General features: G+C 30.0%; 1 protein-coding gene across 5 annotated transcripts; it reads right to left on the bottom strand.

The window, feature by feature from the left end:
- Nucleotides 1–9637: 9637 nt before the first annotated feature.
- Nucleotides 9638–15365, bottom strand: LOC102624684 (probable plastidic glucose transporter 2). Of its 5 annotated transcripts, none has more exons than XM_052436049.1 (15): nt 15299–15351; nt 15111–15205; nt 14218–14397; nt 13613–13724; nt 13427–13494; nt 13110–13242; nt 12615–12714; nt 12369–12481; nt 12181–12274; nt 11951–12104; nt 11647–11790; nt 11493–11566; nt 10900–10988; nt 10333–10447; nt 9638–10177 (listed from the first exon to the last, which is right to left on the bottom strand). In XM_052436049.1, the coding sequence occupies exons 3-15, from the start codon at nt 14327–14329 to the stop codon at nt 9995–9997; spliced, it is 1491 nt and encodes a 496-aa protein (XP_052292009.1). In that variant the 5' UTR covers nt 14330–14397; nt 15111–15205; nt 15299–15351; the 3' UTR covers nt 9638–9994. The 5 variants fall into 5 exon arrangements, with proteins under 5 accessions (XP_052292009.1, XP_052292014.1, XP_006475652.1 ...); XM_052436054.1 differs by having other exon boundaries at nt 14218–14358; XM_006475589.4 differs by having other exon boundaries at nt 15111–15365.
- Nucleotides 15366–19389: the final 4024 nt, after the last annotated feature.

The following is a 19389-nucleotide window of genomic DNA, read 5'->3' as shown; positions in this document are numbered from 1 at the left end:
TAAATTTTGGATTATCCACATTACGAATTGATTGCCCTTAAATCACCTTTTTATTTTGAAAACCTTTAACTTATCTTTATTTTTGTTGAAAAGATAAGGAAACAGATTGGGGATGGGTTGATGAACTTTTTTTTTGGGTCTTCTTAACAAAAATGGGAGTAAATTGAGATTTTCAAAGAGGAAGTGATTTGAAGATAGTCAATTGACGAGAGAGATAATTTGAAATTAACTCTTAATACTGAGATGGGGAGATGTCTGCCGTGGTCAAAGTTTTAGTTTTGTATAGAACTGGCAAAATGGGTTATGACACGATTACATGACACAGATGCAGCATGACTTTTTTGTATTCGTGTTAACAAATATTGATATGATTAATAAATGGGTTGATACGACACGACACGATTATTTACTGTGTCGAACTACCTCAACATGATTACACATTTATGATATAAATATCAAATAATATATGGCAATATTATTTAAAAATAATAATTTATATATATTTAACACAAAATTAATTATCAAATAATATATGGTAAATAATCAATAAAACCAAAACTGATGTCATACTACCTCTGTTTTCTCTTTCCTCTTCTTTGGTATCAGAGTTCTTATTTTAAATATTTTTTATGAGTAGTTATAAACAGACTTTGTTTACTTCATGATATATTTTCCATCATTGCTAAATTTGAACAAAATCTTGAAAACTTTAATAAAAGTATATTTGTTGTTTTAGAAAAAGATTCTGATACTTGGATAGAAAATAACCCTTACGTAGATATTTTAGAAAGTGCTTTAGAAATTGTAGAAACTGAAGTAACAAGAATTAGTGGTGAATAGTTACATTTAGACATGTTATTAGAAGAAATATTAGGAAATATTAAGTTTCCAGTAGATTACACATCTCATTTACCTCCTGAAATAGAGAGAAAAAAAAATATTAAACATTACGCTTTTACAATTTTGCCCATATTTAATTTTAGAAGGTATAATTTACAATATTATAATATTAACAAGCAAATGAAATTATTAGACAAATACGAGAATCTAGCATTAAAAATTAGAAATAAATTACAATATTTAGCAAATTAGTTTATGGATTTCCAGAAATTAGAATATTTAGATTTAGAAATTAGCCATCATAGAAAAAAAATTTAATTTAACAGAGAGAATAAAAATTAGTTGTAATATTGAACATTTAGAAAATCAATTTAAACATATTCCACATACTAGCAATAGTCAATAAAATTTCATAGTAGACTTATTAATCAACTTAGGACAACACTTAGGAGTCAATATTGAAAAGCTAAAAGAGCTAATACTAGGACTAGGAAAATTCTTCGAAACTATTAATATTAATACATTAAGAAGAAATTTAGATTATATTAAAGAATTATTAGCATATTTTAATAGTCAGGTTAAAAGATTCCCTAGCAAGAAAGAAATAATAGAATTAATTCAATTATTAGACATAAAAACACATAATCCATTAGAATTAGAAATTAAAAATCTTGTAGAAAGTTTAAAAGTAGAAATAGAAAATATTAAATTTACACAACGAGATTTACAAATACAATTAGATGCAATAAAAATAATAGTTAGTGAATGACTTTAGATAAATTATTAATAGAACATTTAGCAGACCTAAAGCGTGAAATCTCACATCTAAACCCAATATGTTATAACTATAAAGAATTTAGTTAAAAAAGTAATACTATCCAACAAGCCCAAGCCAATAGTATTATTAAATTTTTAGTTAAAATCAGTAATAAGTTAGACGACCTAGACAATAGACTCAACAAATTACAAAATAATTTTCAAACCTTTAGAAAAAATAAAGAATCTGTATCAAACTTAGAACTTAGTAACTCGTTAGACAATTTAGATAGAGAATTAGACATATTGACCAATGGACTAGAAAAGTTAAATTTAAGTGGACCAATTCTAGCATGTAAAACAATAGACATTAAATATATTTTAGGACTTAAAGTAATATTAAAAAGCAATTGACTTAGTAAGAAATAGTAGAATAGATGTAAATATGGCAAAAAGACTTAGAAGGCCACTTTCATTTTTTAGTAAAGGTAAAGAAACTATAGAAAGAACTGAAGATATAATAGATGAACAGGATCCAGATAAATTATTAGAAAGAGGATTTGAACAAATTAAAAAGAAAAGATTATATAAATCTATACATGCATATGATAGACTATAAACAAGGTGGCATTGACAGGTAAATCTTTCTAAAGGAACTGCTATACATAAGGGGATCTTCCTTAGGGCAATTTACATTACTGAGTCTCCTATATGATAGTTAAACCATTAATTTTTACTTTTGATATAGCTAGGTCAATTAAAAATTTTATAATATATATTTGCTTGTCTGCAACTATTTTTGCAGTTTTTTGTCTAATTTTTTGAATTAGATGTGTTGGAAGTGGATATTCTCTCTTTGGAAAAAGAGAAAATTTTCATTTCTCAAGTTCATCTCATTCTTTTCTTATTATTGTTTGTTTATTATATCTACCATGATGTTGAGTGTCTAATGTATGACTTTTATTTTGAAGCGTGAGCTGTCTAATTAATTCTGCATTAGCACTTTCTAATGCAAATATTATCTGTGTACATGCATTTACTTCATTGTCTGAATGATATCTAGTTTCATTAAGCTTTCTAACTGTGCGTGTCATGATCTCACAATGATTACAAAATTGTATTGATGATGATGCATTGTCTAAAGTATTATTTAACTGTCTATTTGATGATGTTGATGCACTGTTTAAAGGATTAATTAAATGGCTAACATGATAATTTGGTCCTATTCTCTATCTAGCAAATTCTATAGCTTTATGAAATGTATAAAAGCCTCTATAGTATGGATTAGGATAATTGATTATTAAATCAACTATATCTCTCCACTGACTATAAATACCCGATTGTATGCCTCTAACTAGTACGAAAAATTCAAAGTGATTATTGTCTACGTGTTTATTAATCTGTATAAAATAATGTATAAGTGCATTGACTACTTTTAATTTATCTTGTGGATTACTAACACACCACAAACTGTCTAAAATGCATTGTTGACTGTCTAATAACTGAAATTTACTTTTAAAGTTTAAATTTATTGATGATGTGAACTGTCTAAGTTTAATTGGACTGAAATTCATATGTCACTTCATTCCTACAAAATAATTATTGATTAATTAGTTTTGAAAGAATATCAACTAAAGTATTATCTTTACCTACTATATGTTCAAATTTCACTTTGTATCCTCTACCAATTATTACTTCTAAAAAGTATGTTCATTTTTTACTAATAAAAGAATTTTTCTTTTCAAAATTTTTCTTTTGTACTTTTTTATAAAATTCTATAATATTATTACAGTCTGCTCTTATTGTAAATGTGTCATTTTGTATATACAAATGAAATGAATTTAAAGATTTTATTATTCCTAAAATTTCTAATTCTGTACTTGATTTTCTACATTCTATCTCTATAAATTTACCACTAGTGTACATTACTATTTCCTCTTTATCTTTCGAACTATTTTTATTGGGGTTTTGGATTAATATTCCTGCCTATTCTAAGCTACTAGCATTTGTTTGTATAATTTTATAGTATATGTCTATTGGTAATGCTAATAGTTTGAGATTTCTAACTATTCCTTTAAGTTTTTGAATTAATTTTATGTCTTCACTATTAAAATGTTTTTGTCCATTTTTACTTAACTTATTATATAAAGGTTGTATTAATGTACTAAGATTTGGTATAAATTTTCTATTGTAATTTAATAATCCTAAGAATTTTTGTAACTCTTTAGTATCTTCTATTTTATCCGGAACTTCTAATATTTTACTAACAATATGCGGATGTAATTCTATTGTTCCTCTGTCTATTGTTAATCCTAGAAAATCTATTTTTTGTTTTAATAATTCAATGCTCTTTTTAGAGATGACTATACTATTATTTTTAAAGCAGTATAAAATCTTATGTAAATGGGTAATATGCATAAATTTATTCTGGCTAAAAACTAAATTATCATCTATATAGACTATACCAAATTTTTAAAAAGGTTTTAATATTCTATCCATTCTAACTTGAAAAACTCGTGGGGCGTTTTTTAGTCCAAGTGACATTACTAACTACTCAAAATGTCATTCTGAACAATTAAAAGTTGTCTATTGAACAGATTCTTCGTAGAGTCGTATTTGCCAAAATCGACTTTTACAATCAAATTTAGAAAAATATTTAGCATTCTGTATACAATTTACTAATTCATCTTTATTAGGTATTTTATAACTGTTATCTAAAGTATTATCATTTAATCTTTTATAATTTATTACCATTATACTCTTTCCTTGTTTTTGCTCACTATGAATATTTACAATGAATGCGGGACTTCTATGTCTACTGGTACTATTTCTAGTTACTTTTAATTCTAATAATTCATTTACATGCATTTTAAATTATTTTCTATCTTCTAGACTATAAGGTAAATCTTGTGTTTTTATTGTTATGTCTGAATTAATGATTTATAATTTATATACTTCCTTGTTATCCTTTCTGATTGGATTATTTCCTATTATTTCTAATTTTTCTAATTCTTCTACCTTTTTCCTAATTTCTTCAAGTCATTTTTCACACTCTAAGCATTCTACTTGTTTTTCTATATTTACTACATCATCTAAGTACTTGTCTATTTCTTCTTCATCTAACATTTCTACTTCACGTACATCAATTTCTACTTCTAGTCTACTATTGCTGTCTATTTCTTTTGTATTTTCTATTTTTTCTTCTTCTAATAAAGAATCAAAGAATTCTATATCTAAATCTTTTTCTACAACTAAAAGTTTTCTTTTCGTATGGTAAAATGTGTGTTTCATATTTAGATTGAATAAATGTTGATTTTTTAAAGCAATTTACTCCATTTGGAGTTATTAATATACTACCGTTATTTCCTAATATAAAATTTAATCCTAGAATAAATTTATATCCTACTTTTTTATTAGAAATAAACGTTTGTGGTAAAATATGCATTTCACCATTTTTCTTATGGGCATTTTATTTATACATTCTGTAATCTGCATTAGTTCACCATTAAATTATCTAATATTTATTGGATTTCTAAGTTTATTCCTATTCTCCTTAGGCACTAAGCTATTAATCTATCATGTATAATACATTTATTTGCACTTGTGTCTATCATTATTTTAGTATAAACCCTTTTTTTAAATAATAATTCTACATCTATATTTATTAGTTCACTACTTGCTCTATTTATTTCTATTGTTTCATCGTCTTGTTGTTTATTTTTACAATTATTACAAAAGAATTTTCCTGTGTTTGTGTCTCTGTATCCTAATTCAAAATTTTTATTACATTATGTACAATTTTTATCAAAAAAATGATGTGTAAGTTTCTAGAACATTAAATTCTACATCTTATTGTAATTATGAATTTGATTCTAAACTTGAATTGCTACTAATGTCTGATTCACTACTACTGACTATACATATACTATCACTATAAGATAATTTATCTATATTAACAAATTCTTCTATGTTTAGAATTTGTTCTTCTAAATTATAGCTGTCTACTTCTAATTGATTGACTTTGTTATTCTCAGGGCAATGTGGTTTAATATGTCCTTTTCCACACAAAAAACATTTACAAGTTTTATTTCTTTTATATACTCGTTTTCCCTTTTTAAATGCATTTTTATGAAGTGTTATAACTTTTTTATATCACATTAACTTATTTATGACCTATTTTAAGAATAATATTGACATATTTATTATTTTTAATTAATTGTTTACTTTTTTATATTAAATAGGTTAAATAAGTTAATACAATTAATGCGATTAATAAATACATCGTAAACAAGTTTTGATTTTTCAATACGATTAATAAATAAATCGTATGTGTTTACTTAAATTTGATATGACATGAATAAAATACGTGGCAAATACGAAATGATTACACGATTTGATGACCCCGAGTTTTGTTCATGTTGGATCCACATGTGCCCTTGCAACCTCTTTTGCTTTAACTTGTATTTTATAGTTATAATATTCACCCTCTTCAAATTCACTTTTAAGTTAATATAATTTTTTATTTTCCTTATTCTTTGCCGAAACAAGACAGACATGAAATTTGACAATTGACATGTTGTAAAGTAAATAAAATTTTGCTTAATGAACCGCATTTTATTAAAAATACATTAATTTTTTTTTCCTTTTGAATTTTTAGTTGAAGTTTATAAAATATATCACTTTTTTATTAACACCATTAGAAGATTTAAAAGAATCTCTCACAAAATAATTTTTGTTTTACTCCTAATTTTGGATTGATGAGAACAACTACAACTCTAAGTTCCTCATAATTAGTTTTATGTTGTTATTTTTTGATTGATGGATAAAAAGTTATAATGTTTCAAGTTTCCTATAACTGATATTATGGTTATTTTGAATATATTTTAAATAACTATTTCTTTTAGTTTGTTATTATTATAAAAAAATATGTTATTTAAAATGGATTATATAAGCATGAATTCTTGATTTATGTTGTAAATAACCTACTAATTAGTTAAAACACTTATTTTGACAGTTTTATATCTTTAAATTAACAAGTTTAACGAATTTATATAACTAGTTTTGTAACCATTATTGGTCCTAGCAACTCTGACACAACTCAAAAAGTATTATTACTCCCAAGTATAAGAGTGTCTAGTTATAATATAACCCAATGAGTCCGAGGTTAAACCACGGGAATTTAAAATCTAGTAGTCAATTTATTAAGCAAAGAAAATTAAATGTGGGAAAAGAAATTAATAAGAATCAATATAAAAATATGTTAAGGTTACAAGATTCACTCTCAGTATTCAAACTATAATTTTAATACTCTCTCATTTTTTATATTTTGCATCACTTTTACTAGTTAATTATTATGTCATTTAATTCTTAACTAACTATGTGTGTAGACAAATATGCAATCAAGTACCTAATGTGACACAACTATATTAAAGTGTCGACATTATGTTAAAATACCATATAAATATAAGGAAATCTATATTAACATGACATAAAAATAATCAGAAAAGAATAAAATAAACTTAAAATTCACTTCAGAAAGTAATTAATTTAATAATTTGAAACATTGAGCTTCACCTTTCAGTTCAACTTAGTAAAATTAGCCACTCATATTGAAAGAAAACAAAACACTCTTTTTATTTAACAAACTTTTGAAATATATTACAACAAAATTGATAAACTAGAAAACAAGAAAAGAGAAGAAAGAAAGAAAATTCGTTAGCTACTCCCTCCTTCTCTCCTTAGCTGCTCTCCTTCTTGCTTTTCCTTGCCTTTTATAGATGAGGAACACATCTTCTTCTTTTGATTTATTATTATTTATTTTATTTTATTTTTTATACTATATGCACATAAAGAAGTGTGATGGTCAAGTGGTAAAATAGCCACCTAACCATCACGAGCATTATCAACTAGGGATGGCAATGGGGAGGGGAGGGGACCGATCTCCCCGTACCCATCCCCGATATTTTGCGTATGTTCCCGTCCCCGTCAGAATTACTTGAGAGAATCCACATCCCCTCCCCGAATAATAACAGGGGATCCTCGAGGGTCCCCGATCTCCGAATAACTAATACAATTTTTTTTCGATTTTGAGTTAATCATATTAAAATAAAAAATTTAAATAAAAGTAAAGTTCGAAATATATCTTACATTAATATCTATTACAAAAGTCACATACATTAAATTAGTAAGTAACGCAACGTGCAAGGGATACAAACTTCTTTTACAAACTATCATGAACAAATTAATAGTCTAATACAAAATTGTTACAAATAAAATTGAATTTAGATTCAAAATTAATTTTTTCAATGGTGGCGTGGGCACTTTATAAATGTGGACTATTCCCTTTACAACACAATAGTTAAATCAGAGCAAATCAAAAGCAAATATTAGATTAGATTATATTAGATATTACAATTGTGAATCATTGTGGGCAATTATAACATCTAAAAATAAATAAATAAATAGATTTAAGTTTAAAATATTTAAAGAATATTAAAATTAAAAAAATGTTTGGCTATTAGAATCTACTCGGTTTTTTTAATGTCCTAAATAAAAATTTAGGACTTTAATTAGTTAATTAGGCCTAAAAGTTTAATAATATAAATATTTTGATATTTTTTATTTTTATCAATATTTATAATTTTATAATTTAAATTTTATTATTTATTTACTAGTAATTTTAAAAAATTAAAATGGGAAAATGGGTAAGGGATGGGGATTCCACCTCATCCCCGTCCCCTCCCCGAATAAGAAATTAGGTAAAAAAATTTCCCCGTCCCCTCCCCGAATAAGAAATTGGGTATGAAATTATCCTCATTCCCTCCCCGAATGGGGAAAATCCCCGAGGGTACCCGTCCCCGTGGGGATTTTTGCCATCCCTATTATCAACTCATTTTTTAAAAATTTATTTATTGATTATATCTCCTCAATAATACATTTCAAATAACTCTATCAATTCTTTTTTGTTTCTCGCTCCCAGTTCCAACTCCTTTTTATTCTTGAAATATATTTACAAATTAATTTAACATAAAAATATATTTTGAGTGTTAAGATAATTTAATAATAATGAGCGCATTAATCGATACTGTAAATGAAAAACTGATAATTTTATTCTTATTAAATGTACACTTTTTAGTGTCAATTAAACTCCAAAATAAAATATATTTCTTTGTTATTTAATTAAGATTAGATAAAAAAATTTTACATTCAAGGATAAAATTATCTTTTTATCAATATTCTGTTAATCCTCTGAAGGTGTCAATGAAAAAAAATAAAAAACTAATACACTCTATAGATAGCTACAACCAACAAAAAAAGATATATTTTTAACAAAGTACAAAATATCAGTTAACCGGTGGATAATTACCCAATTTTAATCAAAATCTTTTGATTTAGAAAATAAAATTAGGCACATAATCACATGCTCTTTTATGTAAATATTTGAAACTCTTCACTGGAACCGTGAACCATGCACAGATGAATTAGCGATTTACTGATCTACAATTCTATATATATTATTACCATTAGCCACCGTATCGTGCCCTCTTCTCAAAACAGTTCTAGATATTCACACGCCATTAATTTCTTTGCCACTCGACATCGTCAACTCACTGGCATTTGTCCTAAAATTCAATTACCACTTACCATCCCCTAAAATTCAATTTCTAGTTACCATCCCCAACGGTTATAAGCTTCTTGTTGGGAACTGTTGTGAAGTAAAGTTTAGTATGTCATTAAATTAATTTCACCCTTTGTGAATTATATATCCTCAAACCACCCATTTATCACCCATTTACTTTTGAGAGTTTTAATTTACTCCCATTTTCATTAAGGAAATAAATAAATAAATAAGAATAACTCAAGATTTCTAAAAATAAGAGAAATGATTTGAAAACAATCCATTCATGAGGGTTAATCCAAAATTTACCCTATGTGATTAACAGATTATTTTAAGCATTGCATTTGAGTTGCCAGCTTTCTCCACCGCAGGTCACCGGCAACTATTTATAAGCCAAAAGTGATTTGAGACCAACACTAGATCTTTAAGCAAGCAACTCAACATCATATAGGAACAATATGCATTTCATACACCAGTTATGAATATTAAGGGCAGTACATATTTAAGACTATATGTAATCACAAATCAAAGCTTCAAAAAGGCCAGGCCTGCCCGTGCTGAAATTTGACCAGTGAAATAAAGGCTAGATCACACTCCACTAGAACTCATATGCAGCATTTACCCGATCATATTTGTAGATATGCAAGGGTTTTCCAATCGACAATTCTAACATTCTGGTATCTCATCTTGCTTCAGCCGCACGAATACCTTTTATCAGATAAGCAACACTTGCTTACATCTGTTATACTGAAGTTTCTTTAAACAGGAAAATAACTTCCATTATTCCTGCGGAAGAAGAGCTATCTCAATTTCTTGGAGTGATTTTCCTTTGGTTTCCACAACATTTCTTTTTACAAAAGCCACTGCCATTAAGCAAAAGGTTCCAAATATAGAATACAAGAGCTGTGGCCCTAGTTGCTCCAACAGTCGCAAAAACAGCAGGCCCACAAAGAAATTTATCACCTGAAGAAGGCCATATATTCAAGAATCAAAATGGAGTCATCCCATTTCATTACATTGTCAAAGCTTTCAGAACTTTCAAATATAGTTTCTAATTTCATCTCCAAAATGAGGTGCAAGCAAACACTACAAAACAAAAGATGTGAAAGAAAAATTACCCAGTGTACTGACATACACACTGCCATTGCTTTTGCTCTAATTCGACTGGGGAAGATTTCAGGAAGGAGAAGACTTGGGACTGGACCAGCTCCTAGAGCAAATGTTAATACAAACCTGCATAAATTTTACAATTAGGGTCCAGTTTCAAGAAACACAAGAAAATTTCTTCATGCTAACAGTCTTAAAAGTCTGTTTCAGTGGGTTAGCTGGAAACATACCAAGACCATTTCATTACCAAACACAAGAAAATTTCTCCATGCTAACAGTGTTAAAAGTCTGTTTCAGTGGGTTAGCAGGAAACATACCAAGACCATTTCATTACTAAACGTAAGATACACAACTACAAAATGCAAGTTACAAATGAATGTGACACAAGCTAACTTTTTTCCTTTTTTCGGTAGCATCTCATAAGTGTCAGCCAAACTCCTCCCCAACCGGATTTGAACCTCAAGCCTCTTGTACCACCTCAAGAGGTGTTACCCAGTTGATTGCAACATCGAGCATTTTTTGTATGGCCGCGGACAGTAAATGCATATTTATGATTTATCAATTATAATGACACTCACATTAGCATACCACCAACAGAGAGGTACAGAGATGCAGAGCCTGGTATATAAGAACTTGATGCAGCAACTTGGATAGCCATTGACACTGCCTGCGTAGATCAAATCCATCGCGTAAGAGTAGCAATTATTAAACCATAGGCTCCATTAACTAATTCAAATATAATCAGGAAAGAAATAATCATACTGCTGTGTGCAGAGGCTTGCTTGAAAAAATAGGGACAGGGGTAGGTTTCATAACAATAATGAATAGAAAAAGATAAATGTGCATGAATGGCCAGCTTGTTTCCAAAACATTATGTTACTTCTGGTTCTGGGTGATTATACTATCCGTTCTCATTTGCCACAAATCACTAATGAGCTCCGCTTCCTGTTTACTCACTAAATAAAAAATCAACAATGCACTGGGAAACCAAACAAGCCCCTATTGCATCAGCTAAGTGAAAAATGTCTAGTCTATGTACCAACACAGGGTACAACAAACCACCTCCTTTTGATATTCTTTAAATGAAAGGTATACAGCTCTTTTATCATTATCATTATGCCACTAACACAAGAAAGGCTTCCAAGATTAATGAAATGGAAGAACAAATTACCATGCTGAAGAAACTCCACTGGAGGAGTGCCTTCCTTCCTAGTTTATCCATCAATACCATTGCGACAACAGATCCTGGAAACAAACAAAATTAAGCATCATAAAAATGCACTAATGCAGTGTATGCAAAAACATATTAAGGAACATACATATACCTAATAAATTTGCAATTCCAACGAAGACATTTGCAAGGCCCGATGATAGTCCCGCACTTTTAAATACAGATGAAGAGAAATAAAATATAGCATTTATACCAGATAGCTGTTGTAAAGCAAAGAGGGTTGATCCAATAAAAACAACTGCAAAAGGAACATGTGAATAACAAATCCCCAAAAGAAAAATGAAAGAAAGAGAAAGAGCGATGGTTCTGCAGCAGCAGCAGCAGCTGTAGATGCTGAATCAGAAAAGAATAGAATTACTCCAAAAGCTCTAAAATGTATACCAGAGCATGATATCTACCTCTAAAATGGCGGCCATAAAGCAATTCTTCAAACTTCACAATATCTCCGTCGTCCCCTCTGTCTAACTTGGACAACTCTGCCAAGGAAGATTTGACATGTGATCCACCTAAAAGCTTCTCAAATTCAGCTTCAGCTTCAGCAGTTCTTCCTTTCTAATCAAAGCCATGAGATGTGTTAGCAGCTGCGTTCAACACTGGCAATAACTAGAGAGAGAGAGTCAGTACAAACCTTGTACAGCCAATGCGGACTCTCAGCACAAAAGACCATAGCAAGACAAAGTATAGCAGCAGGAACTATAGATACCCAAAAACAAATGCGCCACCTGGTCACATAAGTTAAAAGAAAAATGGAATCTGTAAATATGGAAAACAATTTATGAACCAAGGGTTCTATGAGCTGCAATGCACATATCTTACCAGCCAGCAATTTCTTTGACAGGGATTCCTATCAAAAGAGATCCCATAAGTCCAAGACAAGTTGCAATCTGGATGAAAGCTCCATAGGTACCCCTCACAAAAGGGGGAGAAACCTGCTCAAGTTGACGATGCAAAATCATTTTCTCTATTAAAAATAAAAAATTAAAAAACAAATCTCCTGCATTCATCATACAAAAGAAAATTTGTGCCATAATCATTGTGGCATATGATTTATAATCAATATACCTCAGTAACATAAAGAGCTGCAACAGTGGGACCAAGACCCATTCCAGTCCCAACTACGAACCTCCCCAAAAGCATGCCTATAAGGTTTCTAGTTGTTGCACTGAGAATTCAAACCTTCGCTTTCAGTTTCTTTACAGATATATAAGAATTAAATAACAGAAGAAGGGAATGAGAAGGGATAGGTGTATTAAGTAGTATCAAAAACTATTTCTTATACTCAAAATAATAATGTTATGCACTAAAAACAGCAATATGATAGATGTCCATGTGTAACTACTAAACATTGAATAACTCCTGGTGATTTAAACTTTTAAGTCCTACTTAACTATTTTAGTTAGTGATATAAAACCACAGAAGCAAAATGGTTTGCATGTAATCTGCAAATTCTGCAGTCAAAGGAGTCCACAAGACCATTTAAGCTAAAGCTCTTAACTCGTACAGATTCAGAAAGAAATGAAATGCTGCAAAATTTGCCATATCATGCAAAAACATCACCTTATTGAAGCACCAATGATCATAGGCAAAGCACACAACTGAAAAGCCCTACGACGGCCAACCCCATCAGCTATCCAGCCACTAAGTGTGGATCCAATGAAGGCCCCACCCAGACACATACTTACTACCAAACCTGTGATTGGCATTGCACAAGAAAAAAATATAATATTAGAGGTGTGAATGTCTAGCATCACCATCAGATAGTAGCTGTAAATAGCCTCTCTTTCCTCCGCCCCCACCCCGCCCAACCCCAGCAAACAAACAAAAATTAACAAGAAACAAAATAAGATCCTAGTGAGAAGAATCCAATATCTAACCTTCTGCTAAGGTGTTCCCATTGAACCCAAGATCCAGAGATATGCTTTCAAGTGGTTCATTAACTACTCTGTATAAAATAGCAAAATGAAAATAATAATTTTAATGACTCCTCAAACTATAACAGAAACACCTGATAAAAAAACAAGACAACAACAAAAGAAATAAGTTTAAGAGAGCACACAAACCCTAGATGGTAGCCAAACAAGAATGAAGATAAGGTTGCCACTAGTACATGTGGGAAAGACAACTTCCATGAAGGATTTGTATTCTCGACTTCCGTGCCGTTCTGTACAAGAGCTAAAAGAAATACAAGCACTAAGCTCAGAGATCTCTCAAATAGCTTGGTAACTGTTCAAAATCCAAAAAATAAATATACTGCCCATTCAAAAAGTTCCTACTTATTCATGATATTTTACCATGACCATCGTATCACTGGACAACCTTCACCTTGACTTAATGTTTTCTATTTCAATCTCCTTTGATCAGATAAAACTATTTCAATGAGTAGACAAGGGTCAAGGAGGACAAAAAAGCTCAGAGACAATGCATCTAATGTAACAGAAACGGAAATATGCATCAAATCCAAAGATTCTGACATAGCCTGTTTTCTTACACAAATGATTAATTAAGAATCTCAATCATTTAGGCAGGGCATTTTTTAAAAAAGGAAAAAAAAAAAAAGCTGAAAGTGACTTTGATAACCACAATGCACATCACTGATGTTAAATCAGTCAATTATAAAGCCAGCCATTGGTCGGCGCCGACACATAAGATTTTAAGGAAAAGTTACCTCTGTCAATAACAGCATTACCTGTGGTTTCTTCTACGTCAAAAGTACTTGAACGATCTCTTGATGACGTTCGCTTATACATCATAGATGCTTCCCGTTGGCGTCCCCACATGCCAACCTGCAGCCACCTTAGCTCTAATCCTAATGACCAAATTCAGAGACTTCACTACTCGGACTCAACTGTCATATCACATACATGCCAATTAATAACCAAGCCACATCAACTTCATATTTCCTTCAGTACAAGACTTCAACTACCATAGTTTTGCCTTATCATTTGCAAAACAAATTACCAAAGTTTTCCTGATAAATAGGTTTTATTGGGAAAAATAAACATAATTCCATATCAACTAATCTAAAAATCACCAAAAGTTAAATTCTGCTTCCGTTCTTTCTACCATTTTATCTTTTCTTTCTGTTATCTTTTTCATAATTCTCAAGACAAAAAATATATTCGTATCTTGTTATGTTCTATTCTTTCAATTTTTGCCAGCTATACAGGAGAAAGCAGCGTTAGATATCACCTTATAATAACAACAATTACATGAACAATAGATTGCACATCAAAATAACCGATAAACTAATGGACTACATATTTATGAATTAATTAAACAGTCGCAGTAGTTTCAGATAACAATATACAACACTCGTTATCAAATAAAAGAAAGAAATCAAACTTTCTGAGGAAAAAAAAAATCTCCTAACAGAATAATAGCTCAGCATAAACAAACTTGCTTGTCCTAAATCTCTCCACAGCAAAAACATCAAATCTAATCAAATGAAGTAGTAATTATTAAAAAAATAACTAAAATTAAACAACATTGAACAAAGCCTGTATTAGATCAGACATGAAGCCAATTAACAGTAATACAAGCTTAAATAACTTCAATTACCTTGATTTAGCTTCGATTATCGAAAAATTAAGCAACGATCCGAAACACGTAATAGTTGGGCGAATTCAGTGACACTTACGCTGAGAAAAGCGAAACTTCAAGAAAAGATTTTATAGCTTATCAATATATATATATATAGATATATATATTGAAGAGTAAAGAGGGAGGTGAGGCTAGAGAAGCTTTACACTATCGTGCGCGGGGGAGTGTAGGTTAAGAAAAGGAGGTGTAGAAGTCTTCTAAATGCGCAATGGAAACAAACACTGGAACCAATCGCTTTTTCTACACACTGCTAACTTTGGGAGGCAGAAACTAAGAAAGAGACAAGCTGACAGCTATTGGAGTAATTAAATTTCATTAATTATTGAGTTAGTATAGTGACAATAATGCCTCGGTTGTACGAGATTTTGGTGGTTCTGATCTGCTGTTATTGATGGGTCAGGCCTACGTACTGTGCCTTCTGCAGGTGTCACTACAGCGACGGTACAACGAGGGGTGTTTTAGTCATCGCGTGATGCATCAAGAGCAAGTAAGTGGGTGGCTGTGCTTGTGACAAGTGGCGAAACGTAGAAACTTCTGACGCGTTGAAGAGTGCAGAGAGGCCGAAATGTAATTTTAATTCTTTGCGTAGACGGACTTCTCCCCGCGGTCGACACGAAGATTGAAGTTTGAACTTTGACGTGTGTTTTCCAGTTTCCAGTCAACATGCCTAAAAACTTTTGGATCTTTACTTTTTTCTTTATAAAATGACACTTCGACTTTTATAAAACTATATATTTTAGAAATTTAATTACAAATCAAAATGATGTTTTTAAAAATAATATATTTTATATAAAAATATTTTTGTATATGTTTCGGCAAATTTTTCGTCGACTTGTCCTGTAACTCCTAATTAAGATGGCAGCAGGAGAATGAAAACATTAAGAGAGAATTTAATTATTTTGGAGAAGGTGATGTAGAACCTTGGATCGATTTGGTGTTGCAAAGATTGTGTATTTTGGAGATCTCGGAGAAATTATGGGACAATTTGAAATTGCAATGGCCAATGAAATAAGTTGTTTTTGGCTTTTTGCCGTACAAATAAAATAAGCAATTGATTAAAAAAAAGTAATGATATTCGACCTTATATCCTACCAGCCCTAATTTTTAAGTTAATCCCATTAAAATTTTTAAAATAATTTTATCTCTCAACATATCTCACCTAATTCTAAATTTACCCTCATTATAATTTTTATATTTTTTTTAAGCATCCACTATATAAAACTTATAAAATCTATTTTAAAAAAAACTCTCATAATCACTATAATCTCTCTTTTTCTTTTTAAAGATTTCATCCATCGATACCATAACTATTAAAGAAGATTTGGCACCTCTTTACCATCCTCTATTTAGCATTATAAATTAATTTCTTACATGATTACGAAATTAGAGTGTACAATATTTGATAAGAGATAATAATTTAAAAAGCCAAAAATAAATTTGAGTTTAAGAAATTAGATATTAATAGAAATTATCATGTGGGTGCACTTAAAAACTATTTATCCTTATGAAATGACAAAATAGATATTACAATAAAAATGATTAGTGGGGGCTGGTGAGATATAATGAGGAGGTTAAATATCACAACTCTTAAAAAAAGTAGTTTAGTTTGGTTAAGTGTACTGTTACAGTTGCTGTGAGTTTGAAAAGTTGAATACATGTATTTGATGAATTTTATTAAGAAATGGGGTATTTTATTATATAATAACAAAAATAGACATAAGTTTAAATTGCCTTTTATTTTTTAGAGTATGTTTAATAAATTGTGTAGACATGTTTTTTTTTGTCTACATGAGTGAGACAAAATGTGCTCGGATGCTTACAAATTGTCACTTGTATGCAGAGTCTTTTTGACACTCTTGTGATAGAATCTTTCTGACAGGAGTCTAGGGCCTCTATACTTCCTAAACAAGTGTCTCTCATTCACTATCTACATGAGTGAGACAAAATGTGCTCGGATGCTTACAAATTGTCACTTGTATGCAGAGTCTTTTTGACACTCTTGTGATTCCCACTTTGTACAAAATCTCTTTTTTTTTCTTTGATAAGGAAAATACTTCCATTAATTCACATTAGTGAAAACATTTGATCTTTACTAGTATAGAGTCTAGCCACATAACAAGATTATTGTGTCTTAAAGCTAATTTAGTTAAGGAGTGATAGAGGTATTATATAATTTGGGGATGTGCTGACATTTTAACTATTGAAAATCCTTATTGTAACTTTGAATTTATGAAATTATCCACAAGATCTCTTATTTGCTACCATGTCTACTGTTTACTAAGCTTGCAACATCTTGACAGTCAGTTTCTAAGGTTTCAGATTGAAAATCTACATTTTTAGCCACTTGTAAATCCTATTCGACAGCTTCAACTTCTGCATATTTAACATCTCTACCAAGTTGAGTTTGTTGAATTGCTGCAGCTATGATTTTGCTATCTGAACCTTAATTACAATTCCCAAGCCTGCCATATTCTTATCACAACTAATGGTTGCTTCTATATGAACCTTAACAACAATGTGCAAGGGGAAATTTTCTTTTCATGAATCTTGGATAACTTCTTCTTTGCGAAACTTTGTCCAAATTTCTTAACTCTTTTAAAGGCTTCCATTACTACTCTGCATTTGTAACACTTTTCACATAGTAGAAAACTTTTCTTATCAAAAATCCACATCATAATACACAAAACCAACAAAAAAATTAACAATTGTAGATTTGTAGATCTGGGTAGAAAAACAACAACATACTACTCGAGATCTGAAGATCTAAGTGAAAAAACAAACCAACACAAATTTGAAAATCTAAGTGGAAGAACAAACCACTGTAAATCTGAGGATTTGAGTGGAGAAATAAGCAAAGAAAATTAAAAAAAAGATTTCATTGGAAAAACAGCTCTAGAAGATGCTTTTAGATGTTTATAAATAAGAAGAGAGAGAATAGGGTTTTGTGCAAAGTCTCCTCTACATCTTCTAGTGGGTGTCTTTCGTACTTATGATTAGCTAATATGAAGGGTTCTTTACCTAAGTTAGACCTAAAAGTCCATCCTCTTTTCAATTTCGCCCTTGACTATTTTGGTGGCAATCTTTGTCCGTCTAGCAAACATCTATTTGGTGATCATCCATATGGTAAGCATATCCATATGACGATCATTCGTTATTGAAGGAGCTCCGTCCTTTAAGTTAAGACTTTTTATTTGAACTGTGATTGCTTCCCATTGGTTCAATCAAAATTCACCTCTAACAACATCCTTTTAGTCTTCTTTAAAGACAAATGAGGTGAAAGAGAGATATGTGAAACCATCCAAAGAATAAGATAATTTTTTATTTTATGCTCGTTAGCCCATATTGTGCTTCTTAATTGATTAAACTAAATCTATCCACCAACAATATCATTCTATCAAATTAAAAGCAAATACTGAAGTTAATATCATCTTAAAACTAAATATATGAAATAAAATAATATAAACATTATGAGATAAAATTTAATTATTATGTAGATTATACTTTTGTTAACTAGGAAAACTTCTTTGTTATAAAAAAATAAGTCAAATAAATAGAGTAAGAACGTACTTATTAGTCAATTGCTATTTGAGATGCGTTTAAATCTCTTCTTAGAATTATCTGAGGATTGGGTCCAAATATTTTTGTCTTATTAAATTATTTTAAAAATTGACAAATTTTATTATAATGTGTGATTTGTAAATTGATCATTATAATTTCAACCCAAAATTAATTGTTTTTATATGACTCAATTTATTGTTTATCAAATAATTATAAATTGTGGGAGATTAAAGCTAATTTTGGTGTTTGGTAAATTTTTTTTTAAATCACTTTTGACAAAATCACCTCATCCTGCAGGCTATAGCTGATTTTGAAAAACTGCTTATTCCCAACTTTTCAAAATCAGTTGTAGCCTGTAGGATGAGGTGATTTTTTAAATTACTTTTGACAAAATCACCTCAACCTCATCTTACAGGCTAAAACTGATTTTGAAAAGTAGGGAATAAACAGTTTTTCAGAATCTGATTTTAAAAATCAATTTTATATTTAACACAATCCTGCATATATCCTTATATATTTTACATAAGAGTTATGTTATTTACCCCGGGTCAAATCTCGGGTCAAACCCCGAAACTAATGCAAACGACGTCGTTTCATGCTTTTTTTTATTGTTTTCATCAGCATCAAAACAACGCCGTGTGCTGAGCTTCTCATCTCTTTATCATTTATTTCACACAAG

This window comes from Citrus sinensis, chromosome 1, assembly GCF_022201045.2.
Source record: "Citrus sinensis cultivar Valencia sweet orange chromosome 1, DVS_A1.0, whole genome shotgun sequence".
Classification (NCBI taxonomy): Eukaryota; Viridiplantae; Streptophyta; class Magnoliopsida; order Sapindales; family Rutaceae; genus Citrus; species Citrus sinensis.
This window is presented reverse-complemented; position numbering and strand designations above follow the sequence as displayed.